This window comes from Tursiops truncatus, chromosome 8, assembly GCF_011762595.2.
Source record: "Tursiops truncatus isolate mTurTru1 chromosome 8, mTurTru1.mat.Y, whole genome shotgun sequence".
Classification (NCBI taxonomy): Eukaryota; Metazoa; Chordata; class Mammalia; order Artiodactyla; family Delphinidae; genus Tursiops; species Tursiops truncatus.
The window spans coordinates 70,829,904-70,849,431 of NC_047041.1; the positions used below are offsets into that span (position 1 = coordinate 70,829,904).

The 19,528-nt window shown below is 40.2% G+C and overlaps 2 protein-coding genes across 11 annotated transcripts in view; one reads left to right on the forward strand and one right to left on the reverse strand.

The window, feature by feature from the left end:
- The window catches only part of HPS5 (HPS5 biogenesis of lysosomal organelles complex 2 subunit 2), a 45,068-nt gene extending 31,674 nt beyond the window's left edge, over window positions 1–13,394 (reverse strand). For 4 of the 9 annotated variants that reach the window (XM_019948171.3, XM_073808671.1, XM_019948166.3 and 1 more), the window contains exons 1-6: window positions 13,161–13,302; window positions 7,589–7,752; window positions 5,762–5,872; window positions 5,524–5,588; window positions 4,871–5,063; window positions 3,387–3,520 (exon numbers count right to left, since the gene is read on the reverse strand). In XM_019948171.3, the coding sequence (XP_019803730.1) occupies window positions 3,387–3,520; window positions 4,871–5,063; window positions 5,524–5,588; window positions 5,762–5,872; window positions 7,589–7,696 (611 nt within the window). In that variant the 5' untranslated portion in view covers window positions 7,697–7,752; window positions 13,161–13,302. Of the gene's footprint in view, window positions 1–3,386; window positions 3,521–4,870; window positions 5,064–5,523; window positions 5,589–5,761; window positions 5,873–7,588; window positions 7,753–8,010; window positions 8,338–8,372; window positions 9,506–9,542; window positions 10,103–12,463; window positions 12,846–13,160 lie in introns of those variants that run through there. The other 5 variants (XM_073808667.1, XM_073808670.1, XM_073808669.1 and 2 more) reach the window with 5 other exon arrangements.
- Window positions 13,395–13,608: 214 nt separating this feature from the next.
- The window catches only part of GTF2H1 (general transcription factor IIH subunit 1), a 31,428-nt gene continuing 25,508 nt past the window's right edge, over window positions 13,609–19,528 (forward strand). Inside the window, exon 1 of one of the 2 annotated variants that reach the window (XM_073808673.1) lies at window positions 13,609–13,771. The gene's annotated coding sequence lies outside the window, so the exon portion shown is untranslated. The remainder of the gene's footprint in view (window positions 13,772–19,528) is intronic. The other variant, XM_004320898.4, reaches the window with a different exon arrangement.

Here is a 19,528-nt window from a genome sequence, read left to right on the forward strand (position 1 = left end):
GGAAAGAACAGAATGGAAAGGTCAAAATAGGGTTCTAGCTCTGATTTGCCATTAACTATTTCTGTTACAGAAAGCAAATGACTTCAAGTTAGTACTCAGTTTATTATCCACAGAATGTGAACGCTCTTTTCAAAACTAAAAAGTAAGTGCTACCAAACCATTTCCTACATCCTTAAATCCTACTGACTGCTTTCCAAATCACCTTGTTCTTTGGCCACTCCATGGAGGCTACTGATCTGCCCTGTCTCCAGGCCACTCCTCGGCCACATATACCCAATAAATGCCTCACTCTTCCCTCAAAATGCTAAGTCCTTCTGAAAGGCTGTACCTTGGAACATTCTGTTCCCTGAGGGTTACCTGAGCTAGATATATAAAAGAACTGCATATACAAAACTGCCTGAGAACATGGAAGGTGAGAATGAGGATATCTCTTTCCAAACACTCCTTTACTTATTCTTCATAAATTAACTCCACCATTCCTCCTCTGACAGACTTCCTTGACTCCTATAAGCAGAAGGATATGCTTCCCATGCTATGTTTTCAAAGCATTCACCACGTTACATATGGTAGTTGTGTCTATTTGAACAGTAGATTATGACTTTCTTCAGGACAAACGTCATTTCTTTCCCCTCTTTAGCTGAACTCCCAGTGCACAGCACAGTAGCTGGCCCACGGAAAGCACTCAGTGCCTTTTGTGCTCCATATACTCAAACTGTTTATTTGGACAATGGCCTGATATGGTCTCTAGCATGAACTTTCTACATGACCTCAGATAATTCAATAAATATCCCTGTACTTATTTGCTTTATGAATAAAATATAACATCAGCTTTACTAGAAGAATATGGATGTGAAAGTGCTTTAAAATGTATACAGAGCAATACAAGAAGTTACGGTTTTATTACCTATGTTCCTTATTTGGGAAATAAAATATATTTCTTGCTTATTTCACATCCTCTATGGTGCTTAGCAACAGTGCTACTAATTCAGAGGAGTGCAATAAATATTTCCTGAGTAAACCAATACAGTCAACTCATTCTCATTTGCATGCTCATTAATCTTGCTTTCCACATTTTCAAATGACATGTGACAGGCACAAGGCTAGGTATTTCCCATACATTATCTTAGTTAATCCTTAAAACTACCTCTACATTCTGGATGGGGAAACTGACATTTGGCAAGGTTTAAGAAGTGGCAGAACTAGAACTTGAAACCATATTGTCAGGCTCCCTTATCCAATGTTCTCTCTACTACAACATAATTCTTTGTTTCTGTTTGTTCTATTTCCTCCTGGGATCCACCCTGTTCATTAACAATACTGACAGAAAGTAGCAGGAAAAGCAAACTCATACCTCACTTCCGTTAGTTATTAGGAGCCTTTGTTTAAAAAAGAAAAATGCTTCTTTGTTTGGAAGGGAATATACCTTGAAACAAAACTTAAAACATACATAAAAATTTTCAATTATTGTCCTATCCATGTACCCCCAAACTGAATTCTAGCTAACAAAGTAGGCATTTCTAAAACATGTTATTTTTGCAGTTAGTTATTCTCATAACCAACTCTAGCCACAATCCTGTAAAATGGGAGCATAAATGATTAGCAACTGTACTGCACACGGGGAAAAATAAGCCTCCACTTAGTTAGCTCTTTATACCATTTGACTAGATTCTCAAAACAACCCCAATAAGGTGTTCATTCAATGCAGTGTTTTGACCATTTGTCAGAATTTCAGCCAAATTTCTGAATTGGGCTGTTTGGTAAACTCGAAAACCTATAGATGAAGAATATTTGAGAAATTTGTGAAGCTAACAAATATTTTACCAAAATCTCAAGGATGGATTTAATGGCCAAAGGTCCAATGTCAAAGAATATACTAGAGGTAACAGGAAAGGCACAAAATCAAGACAGAAAGATTCTAGTCTGCCTCCTCCCAGCTGCATGATGTGAGGCAAGCTCTATCGCTCACTAGGCTTTCTGATCTGCAAAAATGAAAGAGTGACACTACATGATCTCCAGTTCTGTAAGTCTAACTTCATCACCGATCTACAGTCTGAAATAAGTCAGAACCAAGTACACCATCCTTCCTACTAATTCCAGGTAAACTGATCCTTCGCATCTCAAAGCCTTGCCCCTCTGCTGTACAGCTACGTTCTCTGATACCAGACATCTGCAACCTACTATTACTGGTCTCCTTCCCACATACCTTTCTCATCCCAAGAAAATTTTTAAAAAGTGCATCCTCTCCTCATCCTTCCCTCTACTAACCCTGACAGTCAACATACATTCCTTCAAAACTTTTGGAGTCCAGTCTCCTACTTTCTAGAATAGCAGTCTTCTAACTGAGATACAAGAACCCCTGGAAAAACATAAAAAGTTTCCAATCCTTGATAGTTCTAAGGGAATCAATTTCCAAACCCTGATTTTCTACATGTACACTTTCTTAAAATGATCTGAGAACCCACATACTTAATTAGTGTGACATTTAAGACTGTCACTCTCCATGTGGTGCTAATTTACCAACGTGATCTCCCACGACTCCCCGACTCAAGCCAGAGGACACGTTTTAGAATATGCCTAATTCTTTCTTACTTCTCCCCAAGACGCTGTTCCTTCCTGCTAGAATATCCTATCCCCTCTTACCTCTCTTCCTTCAAACTTCGCCTATTAAATATCCTCAACAAATTACTGAAGCTGGCTAGTGGGCTCACAGTGGTTTATTATGCAATTCTCTCTTCCTTTGTGTGTGCTCAAAATTCTCCACAATAAATTTTTAACAGAAGGGCTGGGTCTTGAGGAATATCGTAGCTGGACAGGGCCAATGGAGGGGGAAAAAATGCCCAGTGAATATTTCCCTGTGGTGAGAATGGCTGAAGAACTTAAACACAGCAATACACAACATTTTTTTCAAACCATTTCCTATTCTGTTCTGGTATTTTACAGCTACCGCCAATATACTCCTTTGCCATTCATTGGACCTTTGGTTCCACTGTTGAGATTTCATTAAATATCTGTCAGCTTCATAAAGTTCTTATTTTTCATCCAATTTTACCCTATAGTAAAATTCTATTAAATACACAACAAATTTCGACAACAACAAACTCAATCAAGGAAGACTTCCCAATTCCCCATAGAGAAACAGGCCTCTGTTCGGTCTTCCCTCATGACACTTAGACCAAGCTTCTTGGTAGAGTTAACTGAATATTTGTCTTAGTCACCCACTGGACTATGTCACTGTCCTCTACCTCCTCTCTACTCACTAACATCAGCTTGCACACAGGTGGTTCCTTATTAATATCTGTATAACTGAATTTAGGGGTTTGGGCGAGATGACTTCTTTCCGGGACTAAAATTCTGTATTTCCAATGACTCATGGTTAGTCAATATACCTCTCAGTATCACATAAGAAGCATCGAGTAAGTGAAGATATAAGTAATCTTCCATCCAAATAATCTAACTGGACAACACAGGAGTCAACTGTTGTTATTGTGTGAACAGGAAACATCACAAAGGCAGCAGCCGCCTAAAGGGGATGTGACAAGGAAATAAAGTTTATTTATCTTTACGTATACACATAATTCCCTTCTCTTTAGAGAGAAGGGGATTATGTGCTTTTACATGAAAACAGCTTAGACAGCAAAATAAAAACTTTAAATGGGCCAAAATTAATTTGCCTGTTAGAATATCAAGTTTCGCTCATTTAAGTTTTGTGAAATAATTTGCTACATAACTGCAGAAGAGAATTCTTAAGGCTCTGTTTGTGATTATCTATTCTTAGAAGTTGGGAAGAAAAAGATGAAGCAAGTTTTAGAATACGTGAGACAATTTTTCACCTGTAGACAGTACTTCTCCCTTTGGAAAAAAGACAAATTAGAGCTGTAATAAGTGTAGAATTCCAACTGTATATCAAAAATATGTTAGGAATCAAGTAGTAACCTTGATGGGTCACCATGAATATTTAATTAATACATCAAGAATATTCTGATGTGTTAATTAAAATAACTTAGCCAATAGTAGTTAGATCTCTTCTTCTCTACCAGGATCCTACATGCAAATAAGCCAATGAGAGACAAGTCCCCCATTTCTGATATCATAGCTTTGGAGGAGAGGGACAGCGAGGAGCAGGCTGGCTCTGCTTTAATGACAGACTGGAGCATTCTGTTAGGATAACTTGAGACTCAACTTTTCTACTCCAACAACTGTGGCAGGAAGCCTGGGGAACCACATTGCTTAGCGTAATCCAGGAGATGTCTTTAAGATTCCATTCACAACAAGTTACATCCATCCTGAGAAAATATACCTAGACCCATGAGTTTCTTCTAACCAGGGACCAGGAGAATAGGACCCTGGGCAATTGGTACCATTTCTATGTTTGCCATTTTATTCACACAACTAATAAACAGGCATCTTTTCTTTTTTCTTTCTTTCCTTTTTTTTTTTTTTTTTTGGCTGCGCCATGTGGCATGCAGGATCTTAGTTCCCCGACCAGGGATCGAACCTGTGATCCCTGCATTGGGATCACGCAGTCTTAACCACTGAATTGCCCGCGAAGTCCAGCCATCTTTTCTTTCTTAACAGCCTAGTATTAAAGGATGTTTTACTTAAATGAGCCATGAAGGTGAATTATGGAGTAATATAATAGACAACTGCAAATTACTGAAGTTAGCTCACAGAAGCCATTCTGTAACAGTGTCAAGCTAAACCAGGGTACCATATGCACTACATGCAAACAAGTCTTCTCAAAATTCATAGTCTGGGCTCTAGATCAGTCCCCAAGAGATACAGTAGGTCAAATTGTGTCCTTTAATTGAAATTCTGTGAGACAACACCTTATATCTCACCTACATACACAAAGAACTGGACTGGTTCTCACCTTTGCTTGTTTAGAAGTGTTGAGTTTGATGGCAGAAACTTTCCCCATATGATCACCTACAAAAACTCTAAGAATAGCTGTATCCCAACAGAGAGCTGTAACTTTTCGGCCTTTGTGTTCTGAAGACACATAAATTCGTTCTGGTTTCCCACGACGCTCTTGATTTAATTCCCAAACAACTACAAGACCTTGACTGCAAGTATTGAGACACAAAAGCAAATTTTTGGCAATGGTGAAAAAGGTACAATTTCAATGCATCACAATATCAACTATGTTAAATATATAAGCAAATTCTTATTCTTCAGAAAAGAGGAAGTAGAAAGCCAAGGTATTAATTTCCTTGCTTTAGTCCACCAATCCAATATAATAGGAGAACTTAGATGTTCTATATTATCCCTGTTACCTTTCTCTTTTAAGGTCACAGAAATGTTGTTACCTCATATTAGTGTTTTCCACAGACCCTAGGGTGACCAAGTGTCCATCCTGGTTTGCTTGCGTCTAAGAGGTTTCCTAAGACACGGGACTTTCAGTGCTAAAACAGGGTCAGGCCCAGGCACACTGGGATGGCTGGTCACCCTAACAAACACACAACTACATTTGTCAGCTTCAAATGCATTTGGAAAAGATCAGACAGTTTTAGAACAGTTTCTTACCTGGTAGCCACAGCAACATAATCATCATCATGTAAACAACAGGCGACCTGAGAAATTGTACCTTCCTAGAGCACAAAAGGAAAAATATTAGGCAGCTCCTCAAAAATAGGTAATTTTTTACTTTTAAATCTCAAGTTTTACCTTCTTCTTTTAGTCCAAATGATCATTGATAATGGAGAAATTCAAATTTATGAAAGATACTCCGGATGGTACATGACAGGGCTACCCTTAATCTTACCCTGTGCGAAAGAAAAAGCCTGTGCTTCCATCCTTCTTTCTGAATGAGATTGAGTCCTCCTCCTGAACTGCCCAAAGCCAACCATTTTCGAGACACAGCTATGCTCGTGCACTAAAAAACATGGCAACAGACAAGTGTGAAACTGTCACAGTCATTTAACAAATAAACTATGTACTGGAAATAAATACTGAGGATCTGTGTCAGGTTCCTCCCCGCACCCGCCCAGTTAGACACCACATAATGGCACTCAAGCTCTTATTCTAGATAGTGAAAGATACAGAAGAAAGAACATTTTGGTTTTAAATTTTTAATTGAATCTCAAAATTGCTGAATAGGCTCAATTGTATAAATGAGTAATTTTCCCTTGGCAAAAGCCAGTTACTAGCCCATTCATCTTCTGTGCAATTCAGCTAGCTCATTCCAATACTGACCACAATGATGGAAGATCAAGTAAGTCTCTATGGGATAAAGCAACCACTTTAATCACCTGCTCACATAAATCACTTCTCGTCTGTATAATCAGCACAAAATGTCCACAGTTTTGAGAGCAAGTGAGACTGCAGAGGACACAAATGCAAGTCAGTGTACTATTACATCTCCCCGCACCTTCAGCCTACTGATTCTTCTCCTTACCCACCAGAGAAAGCAGTGGCCAGGCTGTGCCCAATACCCTGTGACAAAAATTATTGGTTGGTGAACGAACAGGAATTCCCAATCCTCTTCGAACTTGTTGCTTTCTACCGCAGAAGCTGGAAAACCTAAATCTTCACTTACCCAGTTTCTTTTGCAGCTAGGGGGAGCCCTGTGACTCAAATCCAGCTACTAAGACTAAGCCCTACTGGGGCTTCCCGGAAAGCTTTGCCCTCCCAGATGAATGGCCGAAGCTGAAGAGAAAAAAGCCTTTGTCCTCGGCCACCTCTTTCTTGCTTGAGATGTTAATGGAGACATTAAGACTGGAGCCAGGACACTTATCTTGCAACTGTGACTAACAGTCAATATACAGATGATGGTAGAACAGGAAAGATGGAGAGCCTGGGTCCTAAGGAATATCAAAGGCCACTACACTAAACCCAGAAACGATAACCTCCAACCAGGTTATAAACACCTTTACTGCTTAAGATATTATTGAGAAGGTTTTCTGTAACTTGCAGCTAAAAAACGTCTGATATCAACCCTCATGATTGTTGTCCATATTACTTTGCCTATTACTTCCTATTCTCCCTTTGCTCAGAGGCTAGAAAGGTGCTTTGGGGTGGGAACAAAAGGATAAGAATGAAATTATTTTGGAATTGGTTATGAAACTGTTCTTTACCATGTCATTCCTGAGTTTATCAAATGAATTCAAGGTTCGAGGGAAGCACATACTCCTTCCCACAGAGCTAATTTTTAGCTAACTTTGTAAAGCTAATTTTTAGCTCTGTTCCCTAAAACAGAGGGGGTACATCAAACTCCTTGTTTTGGAACAAACTTAGTTTAATAGCAATGGTTCGTGTTGCTCAAAATGCAATGGGGTATACTCATTTATACTATTTTATTTTCAATTGAATACATTACTTTCTGAGAGAAGACAGCAAGATTAGAGGCGGGAAAATTCAGTAATCTATATCATAGTTTCCAAGGATGGGAAAGAAGAATTCAAAGATTGCTTGAAAAATAAATCAAGAAAGCACTATGAACATACTACTGCTATGTGAGGTATTACTAGCACAGGTAAGAACACCCAAGAGTCTATAAAACATAAAGAACGGGGTCGGAGGGGCACGTAACCGAGAGCACACAAAAATATGAACGTGAAAATAAAACTGATATAAGGATCACGAAAATCACCTTTAGACGAGCGGAGTCCAGCCTCAGGGCTGAAAGTAATGGATCCAGAGACTCAAATTCTGCAAGAACATGGTTGTAGGACTCTGGTATCACTGGCACGAAAGTCATTTACCCAGAAAGATGAAACTACGTTGAGGGATAGGCACAGTATTCCTGAATAAAACCTGCAAAAATATAATTTAAGAAGCTCACCACTCCTTCAGCAAGCATTTAATGAACAGGTGGAGAAAACAGGGAAACATGCGAAAGGGACAAGGATCCCTATTCTGGAGCTCCTTGGCATCTAGGTGGAAAGAAAACACACGCAGGTGACATTATAAGTGACCATCAGCTTGTACTGATTATTCCCTGACTCCTAAAACTCTCACAGAACGAAATCCAGATTCTCAAGGCCCTCCACAATCCTATCCCATTCTATTTACCTAACAGTGTGAACAGATAGAATAGACGCTTGCAGGATATAAGGGGAAATTTTGTGAAGCTCCTCTGTGGTAAAATAGCACCTCCAGCTGCAATTCTTTGAGCTGTAAATCTTCTGCTTTTAAGTCTCTTGTTAAATTCAATGGTTATCAGCCCACATTTTAACCGTGCTTAATAGGAAAGGGCCTCTGGATAGCTTTCTCCAACCTGTGAATAAGTGAAAAGTCAGGTGTGGGGAATTAGGCAGAAAGACGAATAAGAGCTTCAATAAGAGGCCTGATAGGAAAGAATAGAAATAAGAATACAAGGTAGCAAATGCCAACTACCCAGTGAAGACTTTGTAAACTAACACAAGAGTTCTTACCTGTTCAACAACTCTCAAGTGTACATTTTTGTCAAATTATACCAGTTTCCAGAAGAAAGCAGAGTTTAAGAAAATTCTATCCATTAATTTTAACTTTTCCTCAATCCTTTGTTGCCTACCAAATTGAGAATAAAAAACAAATACTACAAAAAAATTCAGAAACAACTGTTTATGCTTAATTGTTTTTAATTTATACTTTGTGGTTTTAATTTTTTTTTTCAGAAACACATGTATTCACTCACTCATTTATTCAACAAATATACACTTAGCACCAACTATGTGCCAGGCATTGTTCTAGGTCCCAGAGATAAAACAGAGGACAAAACAAAGTCCTAACGTTCATGGAGCACACTTTCCAGGGGCAAACCATATATAAGCTTACACTACTTTTTACTGCATACACATAATATAGTCTTATTTTCTGCTGGTAATACAGCTGATCTCTGCAAGGAGAATGGTGTTCTGAAAAAACAAAATTCTTTAGTAGTCCTCCTATACTCAAATATTTGAGAATTCCTAATCTAAGAAAAATCTTCTCTCATCCTTTTCACTCATTCATTTTATTAAGTACTGTAGATACAGAAAAATCAGGATTGCTAAGACAAATAGTTTTGCTCACCATCCAGTTCTACAAGAGTTACATCGTAACCCACTACAGTTGCTGACCACCAGTGCACTCTGAGAGGAAATTAACAACAGGATGAGGCCCTCTGCTTTGGACAAAGCAGGCCCCTCATAGATGTATATCTCAGGAAGAATTTTAATCACCCCAGATTTTTGCACCTTCCCATACATAGAAAAGCACTAAAATCATTAACTTGAGATATCTATTCTTTGTGATTAGCAGTAATCTTTTACCAAGATGTAGGCTTAACTTGCAGTTATTTCCTCGCCAAAAATCATATATAAACTGTCTTCTCTATATACACTATTGATAGTATGTATAAAACAGATAACTAATGAGAACCTACTGTATAGCACAGGGAACTTCTACTCATTGCTCTGTGGTGACCTGAATGGGAAGGAAATCCAGGAAAGAGGGGATATATGTATATGCATTGCTGATTGACTTTGTTGTACAACAGAAACTAACACAATATTGTAAAGCAACTATACTCCAATAAAAATTTAAAAATAAAATAACATAAAATATACTGTCTTCTCCCCTACCTCTTCAGAGCAGTTTCCTCAGGGCTAAGTGGCTGTTAGCTGGGCTATAGTCCTCAGCAAGACCCTGAATAAAACTTAAACTCACAACTCTCATCTTGTGTTTTTCTCTGAGTCGACAGTTTCTAGTAGAATATGAGGCACAGTGGTGCGAACAAGACAAATAAAATAATTCCTGAAATCAGTCACTTTATAATCAACTAGGGAGAAAAAGACAAATCATACACACACACACACACACACACACACACACACACACGCACGCACACACCCCCCTCATAAGGGAAACGTAAGCAAGGTCCAATGTCGGAACTTAGAGGACAGAGGGATCACATTGAGTTAAAAGTAACCATAGAAAACTTCCTAAGGGAAGTAGCACTGGAGCTGATTAGGTTTTATCACAAGGAAAAAAGAAAGGGTAGCAGGTAGGGCAGCAATAAGCAAAGATACAGAGGATATATTTGGAGAATACAAGTTTAGTCTTTGGTTGAAACACAGGACACAAGCAACAGAAAAATGAAAGATAAAGCTGGAACAGTAAGGGCTTCCCTGGTGGCACAGTGGTTGAGAGTCCGCCTGCCGATGCAGGGGACACGGGTTCGTGCCCCAGTCTGGGAAGATCCCACATGCCGCGGAGCGGCTGGGCCCGTGAGCCATGGCCACTGAGCCTGCGCGTCCAGAGCCTGTGCTCCACAACGGGAGAGGCCACAACAGTGAGAGGCCCGCGTATCGCAAAAAAAAAAAAAAGCTGGAACAGTAATTCAGTCACAAGGTACAAGGCACTGAATCTCAAACTAAGGAACCTGCACAAATTTTAATTTGGTAGGCAACAGAAAGGCATTGAAGAATTTGGCGTTGGGAGATCACATAATTTCTGTGAAGCGCTGTGGGTAGACACTAGAAAACAAAGACTTGAGAAAAGGTGGGAGGGGTGGTGCAGAACTAAAGACAAGGCCTTTCAATTACTCAAGAAATCTGGTGGAGAAGGAGAAAACCTCTCGACCTTGTGAGCAGGGGAGACGACCTTGTGAGCAGGGGAGACGCAAACAGATTTGTAGGTAGCAGCTAAAAGAAAAGGCTTTAGAATGAAAGGGACTGAAGGGACTTCCCTGGTGGTCCAGTGGTTAAGACGCTGTGCTCCCAATGCAGGGGGCCCAGGTTTGATCCCTGGTCAGGGAACTAGATTCCTGCATGCTGCAACCAAAGATTCTACAGCCACAACTAAGATCCTGTGTGACCCAACTAAGACCTGGAGCAGGCAAATAAATAAATAATTTTTTAAAAAAATGAAAGGGACTGAAAATACAAGAAAAAGAAAATAAAATCACTGTACAAGATCCTAAGAAAGACAGAAAGGAATGACATCAGGACCACAGCGGCTATCTCTTCCACTTGCAATCTTAAAACAATCTCTGAGACGGACAGACCATTTGGTCTTGATCTCAGTGAAGAGAGAATGACCTGGAAATTATGACCTAACAGAGTAAAAAACCTAGTAAGTTTCTATTTTTCGGAAAAAGACTTAATAGAGACGAGAATGAAAAAGGAATAGCATAAACAATGTCAGTTCTCAAGAGAAGTTGCTAGTGATAGTGTTGAGCCAACTCCAAACTTATATTTTTCTTTGCGTTTACTCTCTGAAATGACTCCTTTCCCTCCAGATCTACTTACTAAAATCTGCCCAGCCTTTCAGGCCCAGCGTAAGTCCCACTTCCCAGAATTCTCAAAGTGGAAGACTCATAGGTAATTCAGTGCACACATCCACGTAATTCAGGAATTAGTCTTGTGCTGGATCCCTGAACACTTTCAGCAAGGGAAAGGAATTGCTCCCTCTCATGAAGCTGCCCATTCCACTCCTCCACAGCTCTCACTGTTATAAGGTACTTTTTCTACTATTGGGCTGAAACCTGATGACTTGGAGCTTTTATTTCCAACTGTGGCTTCTACAGTTTAAGGAAATAAGTTCACTCCTTTCAAAACAGTCCTTCAGTATTTGAAAAGTGTTATGAGGTCTTCTAAAAATTCATCAACCCGTTCTTCCTGACCTGACAATGTCCAAATTCCTCTCTGTTCTGATCAGCCTTCCACACAAGAGCTTTAGTTTGCCTAAAAATGTGGTCTCCAGAACTGAACATAAATCTCCTTAAGTAGCTGGATACACAGAATAGAGTAGAAACACTAAGTTCCTTGACCTGGACACTAAATTTCTATGTTACATCCTAAAAAAGTATCAGACTTTTTTTTCCAGATATGTTTTTAAAGTAGCCATGTCACACTTTTTTTTTTTAACATCTTTATTGGAGTATAATTGCTTTACAATGTGCCATGTCACACTTTTGATTCAACAGAGCAAGCAGTTAACTAAAACCCAAAGAAATTTTCAAATAAAATGAATATAATCTTCCTAGCCAGTACCTAGATACAGTAGAATTGAGCTCAAATTGAAAGTTGCCATTAATCAAATGTGATAATGGATATAAAAAGTACCTAGAAAATTTAAAACTGTTCAAACAAGAACAGCAGAATGCTGATAACTGTTAAAGTTTGGTTAGGTGCACATGAGGGTTCGTTATATTATCCTGTCTACTTTTGTGTTTTAAATTTTCTTGAACAAGATTTCTTATTGAAGTATAGTTAATTTACAATGTTGTGTTAGCTACAAGTGTGCAGCACAGTGATTTCGTCACATATATTCAAGATTTTGTTAAGTATGTGCTTAACAACAAAAAGCTCTGTACAAACCTTTCATTCTATAAACTTTCTGTGCCTCCATGGTTTAATATATGCTGTTCCTTGAACCTTCCTCCATCTAACAAAACACTATCTTCCTACAGATCCGAGTTTAACTATTACTTCTGTTAAGTCTGTCACACTGTTAGCCTAGCAAAAAACTAAGCAAATAGAAGGTGGTCATAAATGCTTACCAAAGTCAATGAAAGAACTTTTTGAAGTGTTGACTTGCCCAAGGTCACAGAGTTCACAAGTAGAGCTGAGACTAGAATCCACTAATCCTGAGTCCAAATCTAATTACCTTTCCATTTCCCCGCACTGCTCGATGGTAACTAAAGGAGCAGTAGAATCAAGAAAAGTCTTTTCTCTTCGTCCTAGTACTCACTTTTATTCATTTTAATGGACTAGTGTTTGCTGCGCAAACAACCAATGCAAATCACAGCTTTCTTTCTTCCCCACTAGGGGCGTGGAAGGAAGAGGAGGCAAAAGAGAAAAGAAAGGAAGCAAAAATTAAAGATATTATGCGGAGGGGAAGTACGAGAGTCCCTCATTCCCGTAATGGGGATCTTTAAACCCAAGTAACAGAGAACAACTCTTCACCTCAGACCAAGAAATGGCGACTCACTCATTCATGCACTCAGCATGCCTCGCACACCCCACTGCAGACAGTTCCTGACCACAAGCTCCCTGACTAGCGGAACTCCTAACTTTTTAACAGCAGTAACTTTAATACTATACTCAGATCTCTTGAAAGGAGCCTCGGTAATCAAGTTTTCAAAGCCAGGCTCACAGCCTGTAGGTCTCAGCCTCTCTCCACCATCTCCAGGCCGGTAGTCCCCAAATTCCAATGGGTCACACCCTCTCTCCCGGCTGGGTGCCGTTAACACTCACCGCGCACTAAGAGCCGCACCTGAACTTCAGTCTCCCCTCCTGCTCCTCCCCTCCCTGGCTTACGTCATCCCGGAGCGCCGGGGACGCTGGGACAAAGCTGTTAACTGTACTTCCTCGTCACGTGACGGGTTACGCCCCTGCTGGCGCGTGGTCCCTCCCCCTCGGGCCGCCGTCGTGATTACGCTCTCTGTGGCCTGCAGTAAGCGGGCCGCTGCCGGCCGAAGACGCAGCGCCGATCGGGACCGGAGGAGCTCTAGGCCAAAGGGGTGAGCCAGGCAGGATCCCGGGACCCTTCACCGCTTAAAGCCGGCGAGAGGAAATGAAACAGGCGGGCACCGGCGGGGAAGGGAGGGAACTAGCGGAAGGTGTCATGGCGGCCGCGCTCTGGGGTCACGTGCCCCGCAGGCCCGCCTTGGTACTTCCGGTCACGTGCCTTCAGAGTTCTCGCAGCCAGCGATGGAGGCGAGACCCCCCGGTAACAGAGGCGGTGGCGACGGCTGCGGCTGCTGGGTTTCAGCCTCTTCCCGGCAGCGTCTCTAAGAAGCGCAGCGGAACTCGACTCGACCTAGCTCAGTAACTTACTCCTTGCCCAAGGCCGTAGCTCCCACCTGGTAAGTTTAGACCGAAGAATGGGGGTGGGCGGGCGGGTGAAGAGCTGACAGGCCTGGGGGCCGCAGGACGGCGCGGAATCTGCCTCTTTTTCCTGTGTCCCTGTCGCCGTTGCCACAACTGCCAAGCCTGCGGTCTCGTAGCCCTTTATTATTCTGACGCGACGAAGAGGCGACCCCTAATCTACTTGTCTGTAGGAAGCCTTATCTCTCCACTGAAAGCAGGGACTCGAAGATTTATTCAAAGCCGGGATCAGACTTGGCTCATGAGGATGAAGGACACGGAGGCCTCTCTGGGGCTGAGAAGCCCGTCCCGTTAGAAAATGTGCTGTTGAGTCTTTCGGTTTCTGGAAGGGAAAAGCTTTTACCTTAGTGTCCACACACCTTTTGCTTTACCTGTCAAACTTACCACTCTTAAAATCTTCTTAACATGTGTGCCAGGCCAACCCCCTACACACACATCACATTTTGGTCTGTGCCCAATTTGATCATCTTTAAGCACCAACACATGGAAGTAAATAATTATTTTAGAAATTCCCCAGTGTTCTCAGAGACTGCATTGTTTAAGGAAGTGTATTCAGTTGACTCTTAAATGCCCGCTTTAGGGTCTGTAAAATGGGGGGCGGGAGGAGAGAGATAAAAACAACCTTTTGCCCATCAGAAGACCCAGTTTTAAAAACATACAAAAACTAAGTGGTTTAAAATATACCTTGCAGTAAGTACTGATTCCGTAAAGGAGTGGAACAATTTTTCCCGTTGAATTCTTACCAGAAACCCCAACATACAAAGCAGCATGCCATGGTGGAATTGAGTTTGGGAGCGCTCAGCCTCCCCTCTTGGAACACAGTGTGAACATCATGAACTGGGCTTTGGTAACTAAGCCAAAGCTGCCAACCCTAAGATCGATTTAAAAAAATCAAAACTAGAACAAATGAGATGGAGAGGTCACAACAGAGGGGAAGGTAACCTCTAGTATCAGGCTTATGGCTTACAAAAGATCTAGACTCTGGAAAGAACTTTGTACCTTTTAGCAGACGGAAATCCATTATTTGGAAGAGAGAATTTGGAGGCATTAAACCTGTTCTGCTACTCTCACTCATCTGACATTTGGCAGGGCATCAGACTGATGAGCTTTGAGTCTCTCCTAGGGGATATTAAATACATATGGTAGTGCTAATGTTAAAAAAAATCCACACAAATGCAGAGAGGGCTCTTTAAAAATACTAGGAAGGTTGGTGCAAAGAGAGAGGAATCAGTTAAAAAGAATGCACCCAACGATCAGCTTCAGTCAGTTGTGGCTGCCTCCTGTATGACCTGCTCTCAAGGCTTATATCTTAACCCTGCTGGGCTATCTTTACACCTTTTAGCCCTGCTTTTCTGCGCTGCTGGTTTTTCCCTTACCATCAGAATGTTGTCAGGTGTACCTTGAGCTTTCCTAGCATTTTGACCACTATTTCTACTTCATGGATGCTGCTACTAGAAGTGTCTTTGGGGATTTCCTTGGTTGTCCAGTGATTAAGACTCCCTCTTTCCACTGTAGGGGGCATGGGTTCGATCCCTGTTCAGGGAACTAAGATCCCACATGCCACATGGCATGGCCAAAAAAAAATGTTTGTTTAATTAAAAAAAAAAAAAAAAGTGTCTTTGTCCCTTCCTCCTTTTTCTCTTTCCTGCCTGCAATGTTACAGTGTCAGGCATCCATCTAATAGTCCCTCCTTGCTCCATTTATGATTACCAACTGATTGCTCTTCTCTCAATTTTGGTATCGTACTCTTTGTCAGCATGCAGTATTAGTGAATATGAGCATACTCTTCCCTCTATCTTGCGTCTCTGTCGCATTTTCCTCCTCCTGCCTCTCCCATCACTGCTGTAAAATGAAAAAGTGCTCGGTCTTAAAATTGCTACCTCAGTTATTCCCTTTAATATCTTCTTTATGTGTGTAACTATCCTTAAAACAGTACATTTTGGTCACTCTTTACATACTTTCAAGGTCTTATTCCCTGTAGTGCTGAATTGTTAACATTTTTTAGGATTGCCCGATGGCAAGCAGCATTCCAGTCTCCATTTTGTATGCTGGCAGACACAGAAGCGCTTTCTCTAATAACAGTCCTCCTTTTAGTGAGTGATAAGGAGTTTATATTTCACTTGTTGCCTTTTTTTCGTCTGCCCCATTTATCTCTGCACATTGGAAAAGGAGATGTAGGTGATGGAAATGCAGAGACATGAGATGTAGGAAATGGAAATTTAAAGATTTCTCCTGAATAGTTTCAAATTCTTCCTATCCTTGTTTACTTATAAGCCAGTTATTGGAATCTGTTAGGAATGGTACTCTGATCTGTGAGTTGAGAGCTTTAGTGCTTCCTGGAGTTTAGCCGAGCATGTATGTACAATGGTTTCTTGTTATGTCTTAACCAAGACTGTATTCTTTTAACAACAGAGATCTTAAATTGATGTCATAGGTATTTATTGGACTATTCCTATGGACTAAAATATGCTGCTGGGCTCTGTATGGCCATGAATGCAACACATGCAGCCTCTTCCCTTCTTTATGAAACTTGCGGTCTTTCGGGGAGAAAGGCATTAAAAGAATTACATTAAAAATTAATTGCAGGGACTTCCCTGGTAGCGCAGTGGTTGGGAATCTGCCTGCCAATGCAGGGGACACGGGTTCGAGCCCTGGTCCAGGAAGATCCCACATGCCACGGAGCAACTAAGCCTGTGCACCACGACTACTGAGCCTGCACTATAAAGCCCGTGAACCACAACTACTGAAGCCCATGTGCCTAGAGCCTGTGCTCAACAGGAAGAGGAGCCACCGCAATGAGAAGGCTGTGCACCGCAACGAAGAGTAGCCCCTCCTCGCGGAAACTAGAGAAAGCCTGCGCGCAGCAATGAAGACCCAACGCAGCCAAAAATAAATTCATTAATTAATTAAAAAAAATTAATTGCAGTAGTGATAAGTGTTGTGAAGGGAAGAATACTGTAACTGAAACTTAGAGTAGACAGAAAATGAGTAAAAGCTAGTTGATGGAAAGGGAGGAGAATGTGCAGAGGCTCAGCACAAGGCATGCATGTGCCTTTAGCCTCAAGCAAGTAAATATTTAACTGCAAATGAATAAATGCCTTTACTGGAGGATTTTGCTATTTAAAGAAGTCTTGTGGCAGATTATTTCATAAAGTAAATAATCTTTTAAGTAAAGCTAGATCTTCATCAAGCCACTTTGTTTAAGTATAACTGCACCGGTGTTTTTCATAAAATATTCTGTGGCTCTTACAGAGTTCTACTAGAAAGAAGTTTTTGCCACCCAAGGAGCCACCTTCAAGAAAAATCTAGAAATCATAGAAGCCCTTGTAGGATGGTCCTACTGGTTCTATTAAACTTCCTAAAACTGGTCCTTGTACAATTAACAGAGGTGCTACAGATGACCAGGGAAATTTGCCAAGCAGGTTAGCTGTGAGACAATTGACTAGTTATTCCCAGTGTTCAATAACTTATCTCTGATTTATTTTTAGAGCTCCCTCTAAATAGATTTTAATATGAATGGTTTTACATGCTATGCATAAGAGGCTATGTTTTTCCCCAATTGATTTAAAGTAGCCAACTCTAATAGTTCTATTAATCTAATTTATTCTCCACTTTACAGTTTCTCTGTCTTCATTCATCTTTCTCCTTATCTTCCCATCTCAGAAAGGTTTTTTTGTTCTTTTCCAAAGTTAAGACTTTATTTGTGCCTGTAAGCCCAGTTAATTGGTGACGTGCTCTGTCAGCTGTAACCTTGTGTTTCCTCCATATATGGACATATTTTAAATTATCCTGTAATTATCTGCTTATCCCCCTCCACACACACACCTCTCCTATCTTTCTCAGATTTTAATTCATGTTTACTAAAATGTGGTTCATATGGTATGCAGTTTAATTTTACATAGTATAGACAGGTTTTTAAATGTTTTTAATAGTTATGTGTTTATTATAATGAATATTATAAAATTAATATTAAAATATTTAATGGTTCCATAGATTTTATAAAAATTATTATAAATTAAAGTTTTAATACTAAATAAAAATAGTACACATATTACAGAAATTGAAAATAACAGTTTTAATTCTTACCAACCCTAACACCTTCCCATGTTACCTTATAGATGTGGTTTGATAGAGAACAAACTCTTGGAAAGACATTTTTAGTAACTGCTTTTCTCATTACAAAATACATATTTATTGTAGATAGTCCAGAAAACAAAAAGAACATTCAAATCATCTGTAGTCCTGTCACCATAGGTAACCACTATTAAATTGGGTGTATGTCTCTCCAGTCATATATATTTGCAAAATAGCATAATGGAACTCTAAGGTCAGACTGATCCAGATTCAAACCCAGTTCTACTTCTTGGTGCTTTGGGAAAGCATCTTGATCTCTCAGACCCAATTTCCTTTATCTGCAGAATAGAACTAACTAATAATAGAACCTACCTCAGGATTGTTAACTGGGGACTGAATGAGATAATGCCTATGAAGAATTTAGCCCAATGCCTGGCACGTATTACAAGCCTTCAATAAATTTTAGAAGGTTTTTTAAAATTTAAGAATATGGAATCAAACTACATGCTTTTTTTGCTTGCTTTGATCACCTAACAGTTTATCTTTTCATGTCATTAAATAGTCCTTTAAGGAATTCCCTGACGGGCCAGTGCTTAGGACTGTGCATTTTCATTGACAAGGGCCCAGGTTCAATCCCTGGTCGGGAAATTTAAATCCCACAAGCTGCGGCACAGCCAAAAAAAAAAAAATAGTTCTTTAAAACAGTGGTTTTCAAACTTTTTAAGCGACAGTAAACCTCTAATCAAAATCTTTGGAGGACATCAAATAAGTTAATCAGTTAAAAGATGGTATTATATATTAAGAATTTTGACCCTTTATCATATATAATGTATGGATATTAAAACTGGAGATTGTAAAGTAACATGGGAAAATGTTTTCAATGGCAAATAAACAAGATAATTAACTTGGCTGTACTTCATGATTACATTTGTAAGGTGAGTACAGATAAGCACAATTTAAAATTAAGAAAATTGATGTTAAAGTTGTGAGATTGTGGCATTTTTTAAATCCCTTTTTGTTAACTTACTAGGCTCTGTCCCAACATTTATAAATGCCCACATAATACAGACTATTTCTACCTGCGTGACTCAGCAGCACCTCACACTCATTTTCAGAGCCGAATTCCTTGCCTTCACTTTCAAACTTGTTTTTCCTTGTTACTGTTTCTGTGAGTGGCATCGCTGTACTCATGTCAGTTAGGCTTAAAAGTGGGGTATGAGCAAGCAGCTGTGATACCTCCTTCAGCACAGTGTCTATTCATCCTGCTTCCTCAGTACTCCTCCTTGTCTCTTCCTCTCCATTCTCACTGCCACCAGTCTGGTTCAGACCCTTTCTGGTCCTCCCTTCAGTCTCTCTCATATTGCCTCAGATTAATTTCCTAAAATACAAATCACTCCCTTATTCAAATCTTTAGAAGTTTTCTGTTGTCTGCCACATAGGGGGGTATTCTCCACTATCTTCCTCCATCTTAACTGTCCAACTTCATATCCCACTGATCCCCACTATGAACTTTGTGCTACATCCAGAGTGGACTACTAACCATTTGCAGAGAGTCTGGAGCCTTTGCCCCAAGCCATTCTCTTTGCCTATAATGCTTATTGCCTTTTCTCTGTCAAAACCCTCATTCAAGACCCAATTCATAACTAACTTCTGTATAAAAA